General features: G+C 54.4%; 1 protein-coding gene across 3 annotated transcripts; it reads left to right on the top strand.

Moving 5' to 3' along the window:
- The first annotated feature begins 2261 nt into the window (after window positions 1-2261).
- Window positions 2262-20539, top strand: ANKRD35 (ankyrin repeat domain 35). Of its 3 annotated transcripts, XM_045582966.1 has the most exons (15): window positions 2263-2512; window positions 9722-9852; window positions 10554-10642; window positions 10983-11047; window positions 11822-11879; window positions 12058-12128; window positions 12958-13064; window positions 13903-14084; window positions 14595-14632; window positions 14793-15136; window positions 15173-16760; window positions 18789-18878; window positions 19117-19182; window positions 19729-19823; window positions 20328-20539. In XM_045582966.1, exons 1-15 carry the CDS (start codon window positions 2474-2476, stop codon window positions 20416-20418), a joined length of 3054 nt encoding a protein of 1017 aa, XP_045438922.1. In that variant the 5' UTR covers window positions 2263-2473; the 3' UTR covers window positions 20419-20539. The 3 variants fall into 3 exon arrangements, with proteins under 3 accessions (XP_045438921.1, XP_045438922.1, XP_036298637.1); XM_045582965.1 differs by having other exon boundaries at window positions 2262-2512; window positions 14793-16760; XM_036442744.2 differs by having other exon boundaries at window positions 14793-16760; window positions 19729-19829; window positions 20339-20539.
- The last annotated feature ends 24 nt before the right edge of the window (window positions 20540-20563 follow it).

The following is a 20563-nucleotide window of genomic DNA, read 5'->3' as shown; positions in this document are numbered from 1 at the left end:
GCACAACCCCTACTGGGGATCAGGGATGTGCCCTGATGGGAAATTGAACCATTGACCTCTTGGTACATGGGTTGGTGCTCAAGCACAGAATCATATAGGCCGAGCTCATCTGATTCTTTTCCCATAAGATTAAAAGAGCACTTTTGGTATTCTTATCCATCCAGAGATCCCTCTCTATCTCTCAGTTCCAGAATGGGACTTACTTTTTTTTTTTTTTTTTTTTTTTTTCTTCTCAGAATGGAACTTTCTAACTCTAACCTATCTTCTAAATATATAAAAGCCTAACATGCAAAGTGTCCCCTCAGGAGTTTGACCAACTGGGAGTTTTAGATTACTTGCTATGATGTGCACTGACCACCAGGGGATGGCAGGAAATGAAGGAAGGCCCTGGCAGCAGCCTAAAGCCAGGGAAGGGAGGCCCCAGCAGGTAGCTGGCAGCCGCTATTGGACCCCACCTCTGCCCAATTTGGTGTCCCAGGCCTTTAGTTCTTCAGTAAGCCTGTTACCTCTTTCTTTGGAGCAGAGCAAGTTGGAGAAACAACAGGCTCTCTTCAGACATGCGTGTTCCTTCTTTTCTCATTATTGTGCCTTTATTTCTTCATTCTTTCATTCTCTCATCAGACATGAAGCACCTAATGTGCACCAGGCAATGAGAATAATAGAAAATACAGCTGCTACCATCAAAGAGCCCAGTCTAATAGGGAAAACAGACATGTAAACAAATACAAATACCGAGAGGTGGTTGCTACATGACGTAGCAGAATTAGAATTGCATCGCACAGTTTGGCACCGTGTGTGTGTTTAGGGGGTGGTGGTGGCAGGGTTAAAAGGGAAAACTTTACAGGAAAAAGATTAGCTTGAGGGACCACCAAGTGTGAGAGGAGGCATCCAGGGAGGAGGAGTCACCAGCCGGGAAGGAAACTGCAGTGATTAGAACACCCTGAGCACTGCCGCGCAAGCAGTGGGAGATGAGGCTGGAGAAGGCAGGGTCAGCTCCTAGGAGCCTTCTAAGCCACGTGAAGACGTCCCGCTGTGACCTTTAGGTTCTGTTAGGGATTGGGGGCGGGGGCGGGCTAGCTCCGGCCACAGGGTACACCAGTTGGCTGGGACTGATTGTTCGAGTCAGAATTGCTGAGTTTGAATTTAAAAAGCACATTTCCCCCTTAAAGAATGCAAAGGAGGATGGCCTATGCTTAAAACAAAAATTCTTCTCCCTCTGCCCTTTTCTAACTTACAGGTGCTTTTTTAGGAGGTTAAACCCGACCCCCTTTTCCTCAAGTTTTGTTCCCCATGTTTCACCGGTCATATGCACCATCCACACTACAGTCTCCCCCATTTCCAAACTGTTCCTTCGGGTCCTCCTCGCTCCTGGTTTTGGCAGGGGGATGGGGAGGAGGCAGAGGTAGCTCGTTGGCCAAAGGTTTCTGGATGGAACGAAAGCGTCCATAGAGTAAGGTGACCAGACGTCCCGTTTTTTTTTTTTTTTTTAATCACATTCAGCTACTTTATTTTTTATTTTTAAAATATTTTTTATTGCTTTTTCACAGAGGGATAGAGAGTTAGAAACATTGATGAGAATCATCGACCAGCTGCCTCCTGCACACTCCTTACTGGGGACGTGCCTGCAACCAAGGTACATGCCCTTGACTGGAATCGAACCTGGGACCTTTCAGTCCGCAGACCTACGCTCTATCCACTGAGCCAAACCTGTTTAGGCCATCCCGCTTTTTAACAATTTGTCCCGTGTCCCGCGGACTTTTTCAAAACGACGCAGGACGCGGGACAAATTGTTAGAAATCGGGACGTCTGGTCACCTTAGAATAGAGGTTAATGCGACAATGGTACCAGCGGAGCGCAGAAGAGAAGCCGGGATGCCCGCCCCCTGCGGCGCTCGGGGACCCAGGCGGGCCTGGGGGCGGGGCTAGAGCGGGGCGGCTGCGGAGGGGGCGGGGCTTCGGGTGGCGCTGGGGCTGGCGGTTGGTGGCGGTTGGTGGCGGGGCTGCGGGCGGGGGCGGGGCTGCGGCGGGGCGGGGCTTCGGGCGGCGCTGGGGCTGGCGGTTGGTGGAGGGGCGGGGCTAGGGGCGGGGACTGGGAGGGGTTTTAGCGCCGCCCACGCGGCAGTTCTGTCTACGGTTAAGCGGTCGGAGCGGGGCGGGTTCGGTTTGGAGGGCGGGTTCGGTTCGGTTCGGTTTGGAGGGCGGGGGTTGAGACCCAGCCCAGGTCGCCGCCCTACACTGCAGACTTTTCGCCTCCGCAGCGGCGGAGGGGCAGGGCCGGGGCGGAGCTGTGAGCGCAGCCCGCGGGGCTGGTGTCTGATTGAGCGAGCCGGGAGGCCCGGGGGCGGGGCGGCCCTGCTTTTGACAGCTTGCCCTGGCACAGCCGCGACCGAGTTCGGTGGGTTCGGGATCCTGTGGCCCCTTCCTCCGCGCGTCCCCGTCCCCTCGTGGCCCTGGCCCTGGCCCTGGCACTGGCCATGAAGCGCTTCTTCTCCTGCTCCAGCTCAAAGGTGGCGGTAGGTGCCAAAACGTCTGGGAGTATGGGGACGGGGCTAGGGTCTGAGCCCTGTGGTGACCCTGTGTCCCACCCCGGGGCACCATTTGCCTTTTCCCTCTATCGGTCTTTCCAAGTCTTCCTTCCCCAAATGCAGAATGTAGCCAGCCTGCCGTTCCTGCCTCCCTCAAGACCTGTCCCCCAGCCTCTGCTAACCTCTGAGCTCCCCAAGGTTCTTTGCCTTGGCCCTTTCTTGTCCTGCTGTCACCTACAATCCCAGCTTCTAGTATGTTCCCTGCAGCCCTTGTCCCCTTTGGAAGACCTGTCTTCTACTTTTGCTCAGTCAGTCTCTCAGTTCTGAACCATCTTCTGTCCTGTCCACATCCCCAGCTCAGCCAAAGTCCCCCAAGCCCAGTCCTGTGCTGTCCTCACAGCCCTCCCCTCCCCTCTGGTCCTATTCTTGCTGTTTTCTCCCAGCCCCGTGCCTTCCCTAGCTCTTCTCCATCCTTGCACCCAGGCCTCTCCCCCTTTCACCCCCTCTCCATTCCCGCAGGCTCTCAGACACCCTCCCACACCTCTTTCTAATGGGTGCTCCCCACCAGCTGCCTTCTCCTGCTCTCCCCTGCAGCTTCTGCCCCTCTCTGCCCGATGGTTGTTCAGCCCCACTGTGCCCCCCTTTGCCTGGCCCGCCTGCTTTCTGCGGGTCAGTCTTACAGTCCGGCCGGCCTGGCAGGCTCTGCCGGAGAAGGCATGGTGCCTGGTTTCTGCACACAGGTCCGGGGAAGCTGCCTGCAGAGTTCACCCTGACCGGGTCACTGCAGTGTCTGGTCATCAGACTGGTTCTTGGGCCAGCCAGGGCCTCCCGCCTGCTTCTCCCCAGAATCTTCCTTCCCTCTACACCGTCACCCAGTAGTTTGGGGCTTATGCTGCTTCCTTTGACTGAGGTGGGGAAAGGTGGCGGCGAGAAGAGAGTGGATTCACTCAGGGTTCCCAAGCAGAAGTCGCTCCACTCCCTCTTCTCCCAGAACAAAGCACAAGGAAGAAGACTGCAGAAGGCGGTGGCTTGGGAAGCGTGTCCTCTTCTCTGAGGATCTCTCACAGAGAGACCCCCGCCAGGGGACCACATTCTCTGTGGAGGCGGGAATTGTGCATTGAGGATGCCAAGTGCCTGTACTGATACAGCTTAGCCCAGCCTGACCGAATGAGTGATGTCACTCGTGAGCAAACGTGAGAAACGTTGAGTGCGCTCCGCACAGGCAGGCCCCAGGAGCTGGAAGCGAGCTCTGAGGCAATAGGGGAGCTCTGTTGAGGCCTGTCCTTGTCCCACTTACATGCTTCTCCGCTTTGTTTCTCCACACGGGCCAGCCAATCACAGGCACTCCCTGAGTGACATGGGCACCGGAAACGGAGGCTGCCCAGACCCTGTGCTCACTCGTAATGGTTTTCTTAGGCACAAGGGCTCTTCCCTGGCAGTCTGCCACTGGGCCCTCCCTGTCAGGTCTGTGGAGTCCGCCTGTGCCTTAGGAACGGGGTCACTGTTTCATTCCGCCTGATTTCCCAATCCTTTCAGCGCCTCCTTTCCAAGATGCTGGGGGAGCAACCTTAGGGTTAGGGTTGTGTTAGGGTTATGGTTAGGGTTAGTTTGGAATTTGGAAGTATTCCTCTGTCCTTCATTCAGCTCTACAAAATTGAGGCCATGAAGGGTTTCTACCCATTCTAAACTCTTCTTAGTGAACAGGTTATAGGAAGTCAGTTGGGTGGATTGAGAACTGTCTGACTGGGAGGACACTTTCCTCAGGCGGGATGGGATCCCAGAAAGCTCCCTCATAGGCCATTGTTTCCTCATAAAACCTCCTCATACCTCCACTCCCCGAATCACTAACCACTCTGGACGTCCTGTCAGAGAAATAAAATAGTGTGGTAGTCTTCCTGGCCACTCCTAAAGCCCGGCTTCCCAGTCACACCGGCCTGGCCTGCCCATCGCACCCGCCTCTGGGTCCAGGGCCAGGACTGAAACATCACTGGTCATCTTCTTTTTCTTCTTTAAGATATTTTTATTGATTTTTTTAAAAAATATTTTTTAATTGATTTCAGAGAGGAAGGGAGAAGGGAGAGAGAAACATTAATGATGAGACAGAATCACTGATCGGCTGCCTCCTGCACGCCCCCTACTGGGGATTGAACCTGCAACTCAAGAAGTGTCCTTGACCGGAATTGAACCCGGGACCCTTCAGTCTGCAGGCTGACATTGTCCACTGAGCCAAAACAGCTAGGTTTATTGATTTTTTTAAAGAGGGAGGGAAGATGGGAGGGACGGGGAAAGAGAGAAACATCGATGTGAGAGCATCATCAGCTGCCTTTCTGCATGCCCCCTATTGGGAATGGAGCCCCAAACCAGGAAAATAACTCCCATCTTCCTCTGGGTGCATGGGATGACGCTCAAGCAACTGAACCACACTGGCTGGGGCCTGATCACTTTAAAACTAAGTTGCCCTGACCAGTTTGGCTCAGTGGATAGAGTGTCGGCTTGTGGACTAAAGAGACCCAAGTCAAAGGCATGTACTTTGGTAGTAGGCACATCCCCAATAGGGGGTGTGCAGGAGGCAGTTGATCGGATGTTTCTTTCATCGATGTTTCTAACTCTCTCCCTTTCTCTCTGTAAAAAATCAATAAAATACATTTTGGAAAAAAACAAAAACAAAACTAATCTAAGTTATCCAGAATATAGGAAATTCAGCAAACAGACAAAAATCAGCTTTTATAATCTTATTTTATCGAATAGTCTTTGAAGAGAGTGTCTTACACATTAGCTTATTCTGCCTTTGCAGGAAGTAGGCCAGAAAAATAGCTTTAAACAGTTGGGACTGAATCAGTTCAGAGAAATGTCAGTTGCATTTTAAAAATTGAGAGTTCCTGGTTCCTTCCAGACAACCTTTCCGTTTCCATTCATCTGTCCACCCTCTCTGCCAATGTGCTGTCGTGGCGGGAGGCTGACAGGCACGCAGCCAGAGATAAGGAGTTGCAATTACTTTTACAAAGGCCCTTAACCTTAACTACAGAAACACAGTGCTTATTCCTGCATTTGAACCTGCTGATTAATTTGGTAATTGCTCCCTTGAGGCTGTGATGGTAATCCACGGCCTCTTTTCCAAGGTGCTGGCTGAGCGATGGACTAGATCTTGGAATTTAGAAGCATATCTCTGTCTTCCTCCACCCTAGCTCTGCAGAGTTTGATCATGACGGATTTCCACCTTTCTAAATTCTTTTTAATGAAACAAGATTATACTAAGTAAATCCAGTAGAATTAGAACTGTCTAGCTGAAAAGAAAATGTCTACTTTGCTAGGAAACACTGTACCACCCATACAGCTTAGCTGTTAAGCAAGATCTCTTCCTTCCACTCCCCTGTACAGAGGTTTCTGAGCCCAGGAACATCCAAAATGTGCCTGTTAATGTAAGAAAACATGGAAACGTGCAAAGAATTTTTTGTGAGTTTATTTGAGCCAAACTGTCAACATATGGCGGCTAGCAGAACCTCAATGAATTGAGATAATGGAGAATTGAGGTAACGGAGAATGGCAGGTTACATCTGTATTTATACATTGCAATCAAAGGAAAGGGACGTAGGTGGGTCACATGAAATCCATTGGTGATAGACTAGAGAGGCGGGAGAAAGCACAGGGGGGAGGGGAGGGGGGACAAACTGGGATTGGATAAAAAGTAAAATGATAGACACATACTTAGGTGGGTGCAGGAACAATTAACATGGTAATAATGAAGGAATCTGTGGTCTCTGTCCTGGAGCCCCAGGCACAATAGGTTGTGCCCCAGGGACTCCAGAAAAAGGGAAGTTACAAGTGACCCAGACATTTCAAAGAGTTTGATGTTATATTAATAGATGCAAAAAGACAGACAGGCTCAGTTACTGGTAAGGTAGAGGTTGACCTTGTCAGGGAAGATGCTGGCCTAGGATGTAACTGCCCACCATCACTGCTTTAGTTAAAGTTTAATTTCAGACCATCCTTTGTGGAGACTTTAGGTCTCTGAGTTTGCAAGACCACCAAGCAGGCCTTCCCTGAGCTGTCAGGTCAGCATGTGACCCCTTTTGTTCACAGTCCCCCAAAGGCTAGAAAGAACATTTATTGTGCACCTACTGTGTGCCAGACAGCACTAGGTGCTTTATGTCATTTAGAACCTGATGTTCAGGAAGTTTTCACATGCCTAAATTCACAAGGATGGGAAGTGCTAGAATCAGGATTTTAAACGGAGGACTTCCCACTGAGGTCAGCTGGTAGTGTTGTAGTGTAACCGCCATCTTACAAGGACGCGTCAAAAAGTCGAATTATGGAGTCATTTATTAAAATGAGCTTACCAGCGGCCTACGAGGGAGCAAAAGCGCTCCAGACCTCACAGCCCCGGACAGCTTGCCACCTCTGGCTTATATTGGCAAAGGTACCGATTACATCTTTGGGTCTGGAATGAGGAACCTGTTTCGTGAGCAAGTTATCTAAAGTATTTATGAACCACTGAATCAACAGAAACACATTATCTGGGACCACAGGGGCCATTTAGAACAATTGTGCTGTCCAGATTCCGGGACCACTGAGTCGATGGAAACTCAGTATTCTGTAGCTACTGAGTCAATTCAGGATAATCTGTCCTGGGTCCCAGAAGAATGTGCTTCGATGACCAGTGAGATCACATGCAATGGGACGTTCAAACCATCATCCATGGAGTATTGGGATAGCATACATAAGTTCAGAAAATCAATAACTTTCTATTGTTTTATCAAACATAAGTACAGAACCCAAACAGCAGTTTTTACGGTGCTGCCGTACCACACTTCAGCAGCAGTGACTGCTGGAGGCGGTGCTGGCTGTTTTCTGAGGGGGACCCAGCTCCCAAGAGACACTGGATAAGGCGTTCTTCCTTCTCAGTCTGCTGGTATGTGGAGCAGTCACTTTGCTTATTTTGTCCTTTGAGAATTAACCTGCTTGGAGACGCTGTGCGGAAAGGTAGCGTCTGAGAGTGGGAGGCTCTGCCCTGAGGCAGCCTTAGGCTGTTTGTTAGGAAATAAGTAAAATGTCTCCGTCACTGGGGGGTAGTGTGGCCTGGTGGTGAGAACTGGGGTTGAACAGCAGGGGCCTCGGCTCTAATCTCAACATTCCTGCCATTTTGTGGCGTCTGCACAGTTATTGGACCTCAGAGGGCTTTGGTTACGTCTTGTGTCAGATAGATAAAATAATACCAGCCCAAACCACTTCCCGGAGATGTCGAGTGGCTGGTTGAAAATAGCACTTGAAAGGCCTATGAGGATTTACAAGCGTGTACTGGCGTCTTACCCCCGAATCCCTCTCCCCTGGGCCATTTCATGGTTGGGTCATTCAAAATCTTTCCTGTTTGTGATGGATAATTTGTCCTAACTATGTAAACAGTATCTGGAAATGAGTTATTTGGCTTCCATTAGCCCTATATTTTCCACCTCCTCCCATAGCCTCTTCCTTGTTGAGATTATGCCTCATAAAATGCAGTGTGCCACCACCAAACCCCAGTGCTTCCTGTTTTGTTAGAAGGATGCCATACACTTGTTTAGCTCTTCACAGTTTACAGAGATATTTTATGCACATTAGTTCATTTAATGCAACATGATGAGGCAGTTATTATTTCCCACATTTGATAGATGAGGGAACAGGTTAGAGGTGTGAAATGGCTTACTCGGGGTCACATAGCTGAGAAAGTAGCTGAACCAGACCCCAAACTTGGTCCTGGCTGTTCTGTGCTTTTACTGCGGGTCTCTGCATCCTTTCTTCCTTTCCTTCCCCTTCTCTGGGTCAGACCAGGCTTTTCTGTGCGTTCTGCCCTAGATGGTTTTACCCAGCTCTCTCTCTCACACCCCGTGATACTTCAATTATTGTAATTGCTCCATCTCCGGGAGAAAGTCAGGCTGGAATAATAGAACAATGCACGCCCAGGTGTGGCCTTATCTGGGACAGCTGCTCCCTGCCCAGAATGGGGGAAGGAGAGAGGGAGGAGATGGGGAGAGGCCTCCGCTGCCTCTGAAAAGCCTATATTTGCCTCTCGGCTGCTGTTGCCCTGAAAGGGAAGAGCAGCTGGGTAATGGGCAAAGACGTGAGACGGGAACACCGAAACTCTGTGCTTCTCCTCCCAGTTTGGGGCCCGAAGCCGATGGGTAGATAACTGGCCTCATTGCTGTGACCTGCCGTGAGGTGCCTTGATTTCCCAAACATCTGCAGACACAAAGCAGAGCAGCTTGGGAAGCTGAGAGGCATGTGAGCCCAACCAGGAGTGGTCTGTTTGGGTCAGTTTGAGAGCAAAAGGGAAGGGCGTCAAGGCTAGGACTGCTCTGAGGCTGTGCACCCACAATGATAATCACAGAGAGGGTTAAAAAGGCATTTGAGCTGAAACCGGTTTGGCTCAGTGGATAGAGCATCGGCTTGCGGACTGAAAGGTCCCAGGTTCGATTCCGGTCAAGGGCATGTACATTGGTTATGGGCACATCCCCAGTGGGGGTGTGCAGGAGGCAGCTGATCGATGTTTCTCTCTCATCGATGTTTTTAACTATCCCTTTCCCTTCCTCTCTGTAAAAAATCAATAAAATATATATATTTTTAAAAAATCCACTTGAAATATTCTGCATCCAGCACTCAAAAGTGGTTTTTAATCCAGTGTCCAAGCCCGTTTGGGTCTGGGGCTGGCAGTAACCAGAAGCCGTGCTGGGTGGCATATGAACTGGTGACATTTAACTGCTCATCAGCAGGGACGATGTGACCTGGGCTGAGTGGAACACTGAAAGGCCCGCAGGGATGTTCCTTTCCCCTGGATTGCCATCTTCCTAACCGCTCCTTCCTTTCTGTTCATCCTCACCCGAGGATATTTTCCCATTGATTTTTAGGGAGAGTGGAAGAGAGAGGGAAAGACAGAGAAACATCCATATGAGAGAAACACATCGATTGGTTGAGAGAGGGAAAGACAGAGAAACATCCATATGAGAGAAACACATCGATTGGTTGCCTCCTGCATGAGCCCCAACTAGGGCCTGATTTGGGAAAGAACCTGCAACCAAAGTATGTGCCTTTGACCAGAATCGAACCCGGGATCTTTTGGTCTACAGGCCGACGCTCTAACCACTGAGCGAACTGGCTAGGGCTGTCTCCCTCCTTTCTTTCTCCACTCCACCCTCCCCTAAACCTCCATCTGCGGCTCTGCCCCAGGTGGAGCGATGGAACCGCCGTGATCAGAAGCTGCTGGAGGCCGTGCAGCGGGGGGACGTGGGGCGCGTGGCCGCCCTGGCCTCCAGGAAGTCTTCCCGGCCCACCAAGCTGAACTCCAACGGCCAGTCCCCGTGAGTGAGTCCCCTGGACCCGCCTTTGGCACTGACTCCCTTCGAAAACTCCAACCCCAATGTCACAGGACAGGGCCCTTTGGTCCTGCTAAGTCTTTGCTGGGGACCAAGTGCTGCGCAAAGTGCGGGAAGAAGATATTGCCCATGAGCTCCGCCCACCTCACAGCCCAGCTTGACAAAATGACCAAAAGGGCCATAAAGCCCATGAACCAAACGCAACACGGATCCAGACAGCACACAGAGTATTTCTGCATTGCACAGAGAGGCGGGGGTGGGATGGGGAGGAATGCTTGGAAAGTTCAGAATGAAGTGGCAGCTACGAGAGTCACACGGCCAAGCGGAGTGAGTGGGACAAGAGGGATATTGCTCTTGTCTCTGCCAAGTCAGCTTCGCCTGGCCAGCCCTCTGCTCGGGTCTGGCCGGCTCTCCCTGTGACACGGCCAGTCTGGGAAGGGTCCTGGGTGCCCCGCCATAGTCTGAGGCTGCTTGGGACCTGTAGCTCTTATTTCTGTATTTGCTTCCAGCTTTCTCTCACCGTGACAGTGGGCCATCTAGCCGCCTCTCAGTACGTCGGGCCAGGGGTTTCCCAATCTGCTTTGGGCTGGGCTCCGGGGTAAGAGAGTGTGGGTGTGCAGGCAGCGATTGTTGAGATTATGAACCTTCTCCCATTCCTCATACCCTGGTCCTTCGTTCTCCTGCAGGTTTCACCTGGCAGCCTCCAAGGGCCTGACGGAATGTCTGACTGTCCTGCTGGCAAACGGGGCCGAAATCAACAGCCAGAATGAGGACGGTGAGTCAGCCTGCGCCGTGCCGCTTGCTTTCCCCTCACAGCAGGCAGCATGGGGGCCAGCGCGGCCCGCCAGAGGGTCCCACCACAGCCTCCTCTTCCTCCCTCATAAAGTCTGGCCAGCACCCTCCCGCAGTCCCCTCCCTGCTGGCTGGGTATGTACCACCCCCTCCCACCTCCACCACGCACCAGGCACCCGGGGAACAGGAATTTCTGGCCCCATGAGGCTGAGAGCTTCTCTCTCTAATCTCCCTCTGATTATCTGTGCGTCTCTCGCCTTCCCTCCCAGTGAGTCACTGGCCTGCACAGGGCCACCCACCTGCCCTTCCTCTCCTCCTTCCAGGAAGCACCGCCCTGCACTTGGCCACCATCTCCTGCCAGCCGCAGTGTGTCAAGGTCCTGCTCCAGGTAGAGCCACTCCTCCGTGCTCCTCCTGAGAAGGGAGAAGCAGACCCAGAGTTCCCAAACTTCGTCTTGAAGTCACAGCAACAGTTAATCAAATATACTCCCTCCTCCCCAATAAGAAAGCTGGTGATTATTTATTCTTCAATTCACAAACAGTTATTTAACGCCTGCTACGTGCAGGCCCCGCACTTAATGCTGCCCTTGAGGGCAGGTCAGAGTTGGCAGGGGCTGACTGCCCCCCCAGTCAATATGCATATTTTGAGCTCTGCCATTGGCTGAGCCACTTCAGAGACTGACTGCAGTGATGATGATGGAGGGCAGAGAGTTTCAGATTAACCCAAGATCCACTGTCTGCCTTTGAGCCGTTCGAGGTCTAGAGCACAAAGGGAACTACACATGTGAAATGACATGTGGACAATGAATACATAGTGTTCAAAAATATGAAGGCCAGCAGGCCATTGGGCTCCCGCCTTCTGCTTTTGTTCTTTCCAGGCTTTGCAAGAGCCCCAATCACCATCCCAAAGTCCCGGCAGGGACCCAGGCCTTACTGTCCGGGCATCTTATTTACCCGTAACCTGAGTCTTCCCAGGCCCTAGGCTTAGGAATCAGGCCTGAAATTCAAGGCTGCCTGCCACCTGTAAGGCATGGATTGGGCCTGCGGAGCCATGAGCCCCCCACCCGTCCCCGTAGTCATTAGGGAGCCGGGGACCCCACAGTGGGCACGGAGTGAGAACATTACCACTCTGTTCCATGGCGCTTCCCTGCGGCTCTTCCCAGCACGGTGCCAATGAAGATGCCGTGGACGCAGAAAACCGGAGTCCTCTGCACTGGGCAGGTGTGTGCCGGGACACTGCGGGCACAGGGCAGCAGGGGAGGAAGAGGAGGGAGAGGGGAGGACTACCTTTGGTGGAGAGGGCAGGGCTGTTTACTAAGATAGTTGGAGGGGCTGTTGGGTCACGATCTGACTAGGCAACCTTCCTGCTCCCCTTCACCCAATCACCCCCCTCCCCCAGCTTCCTCGGGCTGTGCCTCGAGTGTGCTGCTGCTGTGTGACCACGAAGCCTTCCTGGATGTGCTGGATAACGTGAGTGTCCGCGGGGCCCTGCAGGGCCCTGCAGGCTGCTGCTCTCTGAGCTCATTGGCTCACTTCTGTGAGCTGGGGTTGCACAGCTCCACCTTTTCTTCCTCCTCCCCCTCCTCCTCCTCCCCCTCCTCCTCCTCCCCCTCCTCCTCCTCCTCCCCCTCCTCCCCCTCCTCCTCCTCCTTCTCCTCCTCCTCCCCCTCCTCCTCCTCCTCCCCCTCCTCCCCCTCCTCCTCCTCCCCCTCCTCCCCCTCCTCCCCCTCCTCCTCCCCCTCCTCCTCCTCCTCCTCCTCCTCCTCCCCCTCCTCCTCCTCCTCCTCCCCCTCCTCCTCCTCCTCCTCCTCCCCCTCCTCCCCCTCCTCCCCCTCCTCCTCCCCCTCCTCCTCCTCCTCCTCCTCCTCCTCCCCCTCCTCCTCCTCCTCCTCCCCCTCCTCCCCCTCCCCCTCCTCCTCCTCCTCCTCCCCCTCCTCCTCCTCCTCCTCCTCCCCCTCCTCCTCCTCCTCCTCCCCCTCCTCCTCCTCCTCCTCCTCCTCCTCCTCCTCCTCCCCCTCCTCCCCCTCCTCCCCCTCCTCCTCCCCCTCCTCCTCCTCCTCCTCCTCCTCCTCCCCCCCCTCCTCCTCCTCCCCCTCCTCCTCCTCCTCCTCCCCCTCCTCCTCCTCCTCCTCCCCCTCCTCCTCCTCCTCTTCACAGAGAGGTTAGCCCTATCTTCTGCAGAGCTTTTAAACCCTGCGAAAGGATATTCAGCCCTCAGACTGGGCTTTTTCCTGGAAAGGTGTGGGGAGAGGGAGCTGGTGGGATTGTCTCACCAACTCCCTCTCCACGATCCACGCAGGACGGACGCACACCCCTGATGATCGCCTCGCTGGGCGGGCACGCAGCTATCTGCTCACAGCTGCTGCAGAGGGGCGCCCGGGTCAATGTCACGGACAAGGATGACAAGTGAGCCCTCCCCGTCTCCCCTCCCCATCCAGGCCCTGGCTGCTCTAGGAAGGAGCCACTGGGCAAAGAGGGTGTGTGTGCATGTGGGGTCACGCATGTATATGTGGGGGGGGGCAGGTTGGTCTCTGTGTTCTTGGTCTCTTTTTCTGAGCGGTGGCTTAGAAGAGATCGCCTGCTGCTTCACTGTTTTCCTAGAGACGGGAAGCATGTTTTCCTCCCCGCTCTCATTCAGCTGCTTCCCCACCATCTTCCTAATGTAGATAACTTGGGAAGTAGAATCAATACCTCTGGACTCATTAGTTTAATTGACTGGTTTTCAAACTATCTTCAGAGCAATGGAATCCTTCTCTCTAATAAAGAATTTATGCAGAATCTTTATATGCAGTACAGAGAAAAATGAAGCCATCAGCCCCTGCTTTCTGATGCTGCAGCTCCAGGAATGGCGTGTGAAAAGTTCTGGTTTTGCCCGGCTGGCATAGCTCAGTGGTTGAGTGTTGACCTATGAACCAGGAGGTTGTGGGCTCAATCCCCAGTGTGGGGTATGCGGGAGGCAGCCTATTGATGAATCTGATCATTGACGTTTCTATCTCTCCCTCTCTCTTCCTCTCGGAAAAAAAAAAGTATGTATATGTATGTGTATGTGTGTGTATATGTGTGTATGTATGTATATGTATATGTACGCATATGTGTGTATATGTATATGCACATGCATATGTATATGTGTGTATATGTATATGCACATGCATATGTATGTGTGTGTGTGTGTGTGTGTGTGTCTGTGTGTGTGTGTGTGTGTGTGTGTGTATGTGTGTATGTATATATCTGTCCTAACCCACAGGTCGGCTCTGATCATGGCCTGTGAGAAAGGCAGCGCCGAGGTGGCGGAGCTGCTCCTGAGCCACGGGGCGGACGTGGGGACGGTGGACTGCGCGGGCCACGACGCCATGTACTACTGCCTGCGCTCACAGGACAAGGCGCTGCGCAAGCTGGTGCAGAAGGCCCTGAGCTGGCGGCAGGGAGGTGAGCCAGGTCCCTGTGGGACTACAAGATCCTCCCCAAGAGCTCAGAGAAGCTTCAGAGAATCCATTGTCCCCGTGGAAACAACCCACCTGACCGATAATTGCCACCGGAGTCCAGGACTTGCTTATTTCTTGCTGCTGCTATGAGATGACCCGAGTTCCCAAAAGCAGGGCCACCGAGGTCCTTAAGGAAGCCCCGTCTCACTCAGGGCAGCGGGGGCTGGCGCTCGGCAGGACTTCTGAGCTGTGACTGAGCATCTCTGTGTGGGTTCCCAGCCAATCTCCCTCCGCTGGACTCTGAACCCCGCAGATGACAGGCCATGTCTGTTTCGTCACCAGCGATGTCCGGTGCCTGTAGCAGCGCCGGGTAGAGTGTCCGATAAAGCGAGAGAGCAGGATGAGTGAGCTGGGGTAGGGAGCCGAGGCTGCAGGAAGACTGGTGGTGAGGGTTGTGACCCCGAGGGCCATCCTCTCAGGGAGGGTCACATTCTCCTCGTGTCTTTTCATCTAGGTCAGGGGCTGGTTCCACACCCAGATGCTGTGTCTAAGGTAAGACCCTAAGCGCCTCCCCTTCCACCCACCCAGGCCATCCCACCGAGACACCTCCCAGGCGGTGCCCATGGGGGCGGCAAGATGGTCCAAGCGCGGGAAGCCGTCCGGGGCTGGGATAGCTGCCCTGGCTCCCGTCACTCCTCTGTTTGCTTCACAGGCCTCTCCGTCGCCTGCGGCGGAGCAGGAAGGGGAGCGTGAGGACGTGTGCCCGGAGGAGTGGAGGCGGAAGTATGAAGAGGAGCAGAAGAAAGTGTCTCAGTTGGAGCAGGAGCTGGTGCGAAAGACAGAAGCGTGCGAGGATCAAGCCGCAGCCTACCTGGGCCTGGCGAACCAGATCCGAGAGCAGGTGCAGGAGCTGGGGCTGCTGCTCTTCCAGGAGCCCAGAGCTCCCGACGGGCCGAGTCCCAGTGTTCGTCCTGGAGGGGATGGCATGGAGCAGGCCTCCCCGCTGGACCTGCTGGCTGAGGGCCTCCGAGAGCTAAAGAAGCAGCAGCGGGCAGTGGCCGAAGCCGCAGCCACAGCCACAGCCACAGCTGCAGCCGCAGCCACAGCCAGCCCAGGATCAGCTCCCAAGAAGCCTGAGGATTCATCCCCCCGGGAGACATACTATGAAGCCCATGGCAGGTCCCAACCACAATGGGGGCCACCCCAGGGCCCAACGTCTGGGGTCCCGGGGGAAGCCACAGGACAGCACTCGGCACCTCGCGGTGGGCAGGCCCTCGGCCCCGAGCATGCAGACCAGCAGGAGGCCAGTCAGAAGGAGCGGCCGAAGGCCCCGGGGGCGGAGAGAGCAGACACAGGGGATGAAGCAGTGGGCACAGCAGCCATGAACCAGCTGCTGCTCCAGCTGAGGGAGGAGCTGGCTGCTGTTTGGCGAGAAAAGGATGCTGCCCTGGGGGCTTTGTCAAGGCCCGTCCTGGAGCGAGTTCTGGGGGCGTCCCGGGCTGAGGCCACGGCGGCCGCCTGGGAGAAGATGGAGGCCAGGCTGGAGCAGGTGCTGCTGAAGCTGGATAGGGCCAAGGCGGGGCTGCAGGCGACACCTGGGACCCCCGCCCAGGAGTCCAGAGGGGGAGCCCCAAAGGAGGGTTCAGAAGCCGTCCCGGAAGAGTGTGGAGAGGAGACGGGGGCTCCTGGGACCCAGCCGGAGTCTCCGGGGGCCCCTGGCAGGCTGCAGCCGCCCGGGGCAGGGCTGGCCAAGGGCACGCTGGAGAAGGAGGTGTCGGCCCTGAGACTGAACAACAGTAGCTTGCTGGAGGAGCTGGGGGAGCTGGGCCGGGAGCGGCAGCGGCTGCAAGGGGAGCTGCAGTGCCTGAGCCAGCGGCTGCAGCGGGAGTTCGTGCCCCGGCCCGTGGCGCAGGTCCAGCTGCAGCAGCTGCGGAGGAGCGTGGGGCTGCTGACGGACGAGCTGGCTCTGGAGAAGGAGGCCACCGAGAAGCTGCGCAGGCACCTGGCGTCGCAGAGCAGCGGCCTCCGCGGCCTGTGGGACTGCCTGCCCCCAGACCTGGTAAGCAAGGCCAGTGCCCACGGCGCCGGCCCCGAGCCCCTGCAGGAGCTGCAGGCCTGCATCAGCGCCCTGGTGGCCCGGCACCGCGAGGCCCAGCAGGTGCTGGCGCGGCTGGAGGAGGACAACCAGCGGCTGCGGGGAGCCCCCGCCTCGCACCCGGAACCCGGCACCTCCGCCAAGGGGCCGGCTGCCCCCGAAGTGGCGGCGCTGGAGCAGGACCTGGGGCAGCTGGAGGCGGAGCTGCGCGCCGTGCAGGCCTCGATGCGCGGGAAGAGCCAGGAGATCGGGAAGCTGAAGCAGCTGCTGTACCAGGCCACGGAGGAGGTGGCCGAGCTGCGTGCGCGGGAGGCGGCCAGCCTGCGGCAGCAGGAGCGGGCGCGCAGCTCGCAGGCGGCCCAGGCGCAGGCGTGCGGCCGGGAGCTGCGGGCGCTGCTGGACCAGTGCAGCGCCGCCTGCCGCCAGGCCGGCTGCCGCGGCGGGGACCCGGCGGCCCGGGCCCCGGAGCCGGAGCGCCAGGCCGGCGAGGCGCGCGGGTGCCCGGAGCAGTTCGAGCAGACGGTGGGGCTGCTGAGAGAGAAGATGGAGCACCTCCTCGGGGCGTGCCAGGACAAGGAGGCCAAGGTGATGAGATGCGGCGGCGGCGGGGAAGGCTTGTTAGCTGCATCTGCCTTTGGTTAGCCAGAGGAGTCCCTCCCCAACAGAATGCCAACCGTTTGCAAGGGTCACGCTGTGTTCTCTGGGTCTAAGGTGGTTTGGGGTTGATATGGGGGGTGAGGGTTAGCAGTGTGGCTCAGTGGTTGGGCATCTACCTATGGACCAGGAGGTCAGGTTCGATTCCCAGTCAGGCCATGTGCCGGAGTTGTGGGCTGGATCCCCAGTGTGGAGCGTGCAGGAGGCAGCCGGTCAATGATTCTCTCTCATCATTGATGTCTCTCTCTCTCCCTTCCTCTCTAAGATCAAATATATAAATAGGAGAGAGAAAGGGGCTGAGGTGTTAAAATCTGGACTCTGGTTTGGAAGCAACGTGGCGGGCTCCCACCTGTGGCGCAGTGTGGCTTATCAGCATTTTGACTTCAATCATATCTTAGCCCGAGAGCGGTCTGATGCTATGGTGGGTTGCTGTGGCTTTGCTAGGTTCTGAGAAGCTGAGTCCAGGCTGATTAAGAGAAGCAGACTAGGCTACAGGTCCACGGCACCCCTTCCCGTCCATCCGAGCAGGTTCTGCGAAGGGTCTCCATGGCCAAGAGTGCCAATGCAGAGTAAAACGTTTGAAAACCGCCGTGTTTGACACCTGAGTTCGCTAATGATTGCTCTAAGTCTGCATGTGTCTAGGGGCATGTTTTATGGATTCTAATTTTTTAAAATTAACTTATAAATGAAGTATTAATTCTAGAACTTTATCTGTGAAATGAATTCAGACTTCTTATTCAAATTTATGTACATGATCAAATTTATAAGGATTCAAAAATATAGGGAGCATATGTCTTACATAATACACAGTGCATAAAAATAGAAGAAAGGTTACACAGAAGAGGAATCAGTGTGGGATAGGGCCAATTAAAGAAAGGACAGGTTTCTGTTGGTGTGGAAGAAGAGGAAAGAGAGCAACTGGGTAAAAGAAAATAGTGTAGTGGATGTTGGACTGATATTGTCTGGATTTCTATCTGCCCCCCTCCCCTCCAGGCACTGCCCTGCACTAAACACTTCATATACATTACTAGAGGCCCATTGCACGATATTTGAAGAATAGGCTTCATTCCCAGCTGCCCAGAAGCCAGCACATCTCCGCTCCCAGGCAGCCTGGAGCAGGCACATCCTCGCTTCTGTCTGGAGCACCACTCCAGTAGCTCCCTCCACCACCCCCCTTCCCCTCATAGCAGGCTTCACTCTGCTCTGTGCCTGCATATGTAAATTAACCTCAATCTTTGTTAGGTTCATTTGCATAGCCACTCTGATTGGCTGTGGGCATAGTGGGGTGATGGTTAATTTGCATGTTTCGCTTTTATTAGGTAAGGTTAGGTAAGATGGATTTCTATTTCAGTCTCAAAACTTACTGATTGAACTTGAGTGAGTTATCTAAGCCTTGGTATCTCCAAGTCTCAGTGTTTTTCATGTATAAGATGAGGCGAATAAGAGGGTTGTTGTGAGGGTCACATTAAATGAGATATTGTATTTAAAATACTCGGAATGATTTTTTGAAAATAATAAGTGCCCAATCAGTTATTTTTATTATTCTCACTCCCACCATTCCTGGTACTGCTGGTCATCCTTAACCACATTTGTGCCGAAGCCTCACAATCACAAACACTCATCTCCATTTCGCTCAGCAGTCAGCAGCCAGGAGTGGTTCAGGACCCAGTGCAGACTTACGAGTATGGACCATTCATTCAAAAAGATCTTGGTTCAAGTCATATGTCATCACTTGTTAGCTGTATGATTTTGACAAATTATTTAAGAACATGTGAGTAATAATACTCCCTTCAGAGAAGTGTTGTTCCTCCCAGAACAGAGTAGAGCTGTTTTTGAGTACGGCATGAGACAGGTGTGTAAAAGCATCTGGCACATAGCACATACTCACCAAAGGGAAGCTGACCTTGACCCTGGGGCGGGGGGCATGATTTGGGCCTCACTGGCTCCCTTTGGCCTCAGGTCAAGGAGTTGTTGAAGAAGGTGGAGCAGCTCTCAGAGGAGGTCCTAGCTGTTCGAGGAGAAAATGTGCGCCTGGCCTCGCAGCTGCGGGTACGTTTGGTCCCTGAGGGAAAGGTCACGGCTAGAGAAGAGGGTGGGCAGGGGACGGGATGTGGGAGGATTCTGGGAATCGCAGAGACCTGTTCAAAAGTGGTTCAGGCTGGGCTAGTGATGGGTCCAGGGAGACTCTCTGGCCCAGCTGACCACTTAGTTTCATTGTTCCTCCTGCTTGGGGATCGGGGTGAGTAGGGAGGGTGGGCACACAACCCCCATTGATGCTCACCCCTAGGATTCTCAGAAGAACCACGAAGAGATCATCGCTACCTATAGAAACCATCTGCTGAGTGCTGCTCAGGTGAGCACGGGGGAGGGAGGGACAGGGTGGGGTATGGAGTATGGGATTTGGATCCCTTTTCTTACCCACACACGTTTGTCATTTCCGGGAAAGCTAGCCGTTAGATGTTCTAGTGCCAGGTCTCTGGAAGTCCTGAGGTATGGGAATGTGAGGGGAGGGGGGTGTTTGTCCCCCCTTTTCAATTCCTGCCCCACTGTAAAGCCTTTATGCCCTGTCCCTTATGCCCTTCCTCAATTCCCTCCTCCCTCACCAAGGAAGAGGCGGTGGGGGTGGGCTTGCTCCTCTAATAGGAATAATAGCTACAAAGGATGGAACACTTATTATATACGGCAGCTTTGCGTCAGATTCAGGGTCGGAACCCTCACAGCAGTCCTGAAAAGTAAACATCATTGCTTTCCTTGAAAAGGTTAGGAAACATCCCCAAAGTTAAATGCTGTTTAAGTGAGGGCTCATCGTCCGCAAACCGCATTCCACCACATCTCAGCGCCTCTCCCTCACCTGTCTCCCATTTCCTGTTCTTCTCCCTTTCTTTCCGATCACGCCCAGGGCTACATGGAACAAGACGTGTACAACATCCTGCTGCGGATCCTCGGCAGGCAGGAGAAGAGGGGCGGGGCGGGCCCGGAGGGGGCGGGTCTTCCAATCCGGTGAGCTGTGGCTGAGGCTGCTGGGGCAGGGGCTGGGAGAGAGGGCTTGGGCAGAGGCTTCGGATGGGAACTGGAGTCCCTTTTGCTCCAAGTGGCGGCTGACACCGGGGAGTCTGTGCCACAGGGCATTGCAGTGAGGCTCGCCGAGAGGTCACAGCGATGGGCACCACTGGGTGGAGTCAGTGCCTGAAGGGGCTCACCTGGGATGGAGACCGAGAAGGGGAGTGGACCTTTTCCGGTCTGGGATAGCGAGAATCAGTAAAGGATGAGTGATGGGGGGAGAGTGGTACCGAGTTGTTTCCTAGGGTAGGACTCTACGAAAGGTAGACTCTCTCCTTCACCCCCACCCCGTGCATACAAAGAACAGTCTTCTCTCATATGTCTCCCCACCCTATGCCGGCGGCCATCTTCCCCAGCCAGGGCGATGAGGACCCCCTTAGCATCTCGGCATGGGCGGGCGGAGACAGGCTGTGGAAGTGCGTGCATTCACCTTGGCCTTCTTCTTGCAGGGAATAAGCACCGCTGGCTGCCAGAGGCTCCATCAGGCTGTAGTGCGTGGAGGTTGGCCATTAGGGGAGAGTATGGGTGAGCTTCGCCTGACATTAGGGAGTCCAGACCTGAGAATTGGAACCCTGGAATCAGCATGGATGAGACCGGAGGAGATATGGATCGAAGCCAGCATTGTAAAAATAAAGCAGGGCAATGTGGTACCGGCTGTCATTGTTTTTCTGTTT

The sequence above is a fragment of the Pipistrellus kuhlii genome, unplaced genomic scaffold (assembly GCF_014108245.1).
Source record: "Pipistrellus kuhlii isolate mPipKuh1 unplaced genomic scaffold, mPipKuh1.p scaffold_m20_p_18, whole genome shotgun sequence".
NCBI classification, from domain to species: Eukaryota; Metazoa; Chordata; class Mammalia; order Chiroptera; family Vespertilionidae; genus Pipistrellus; species Pipistrellus kuhlii.
This window is presented reverse-complemented; position numbering and strand designations above follow the sequence as displayed.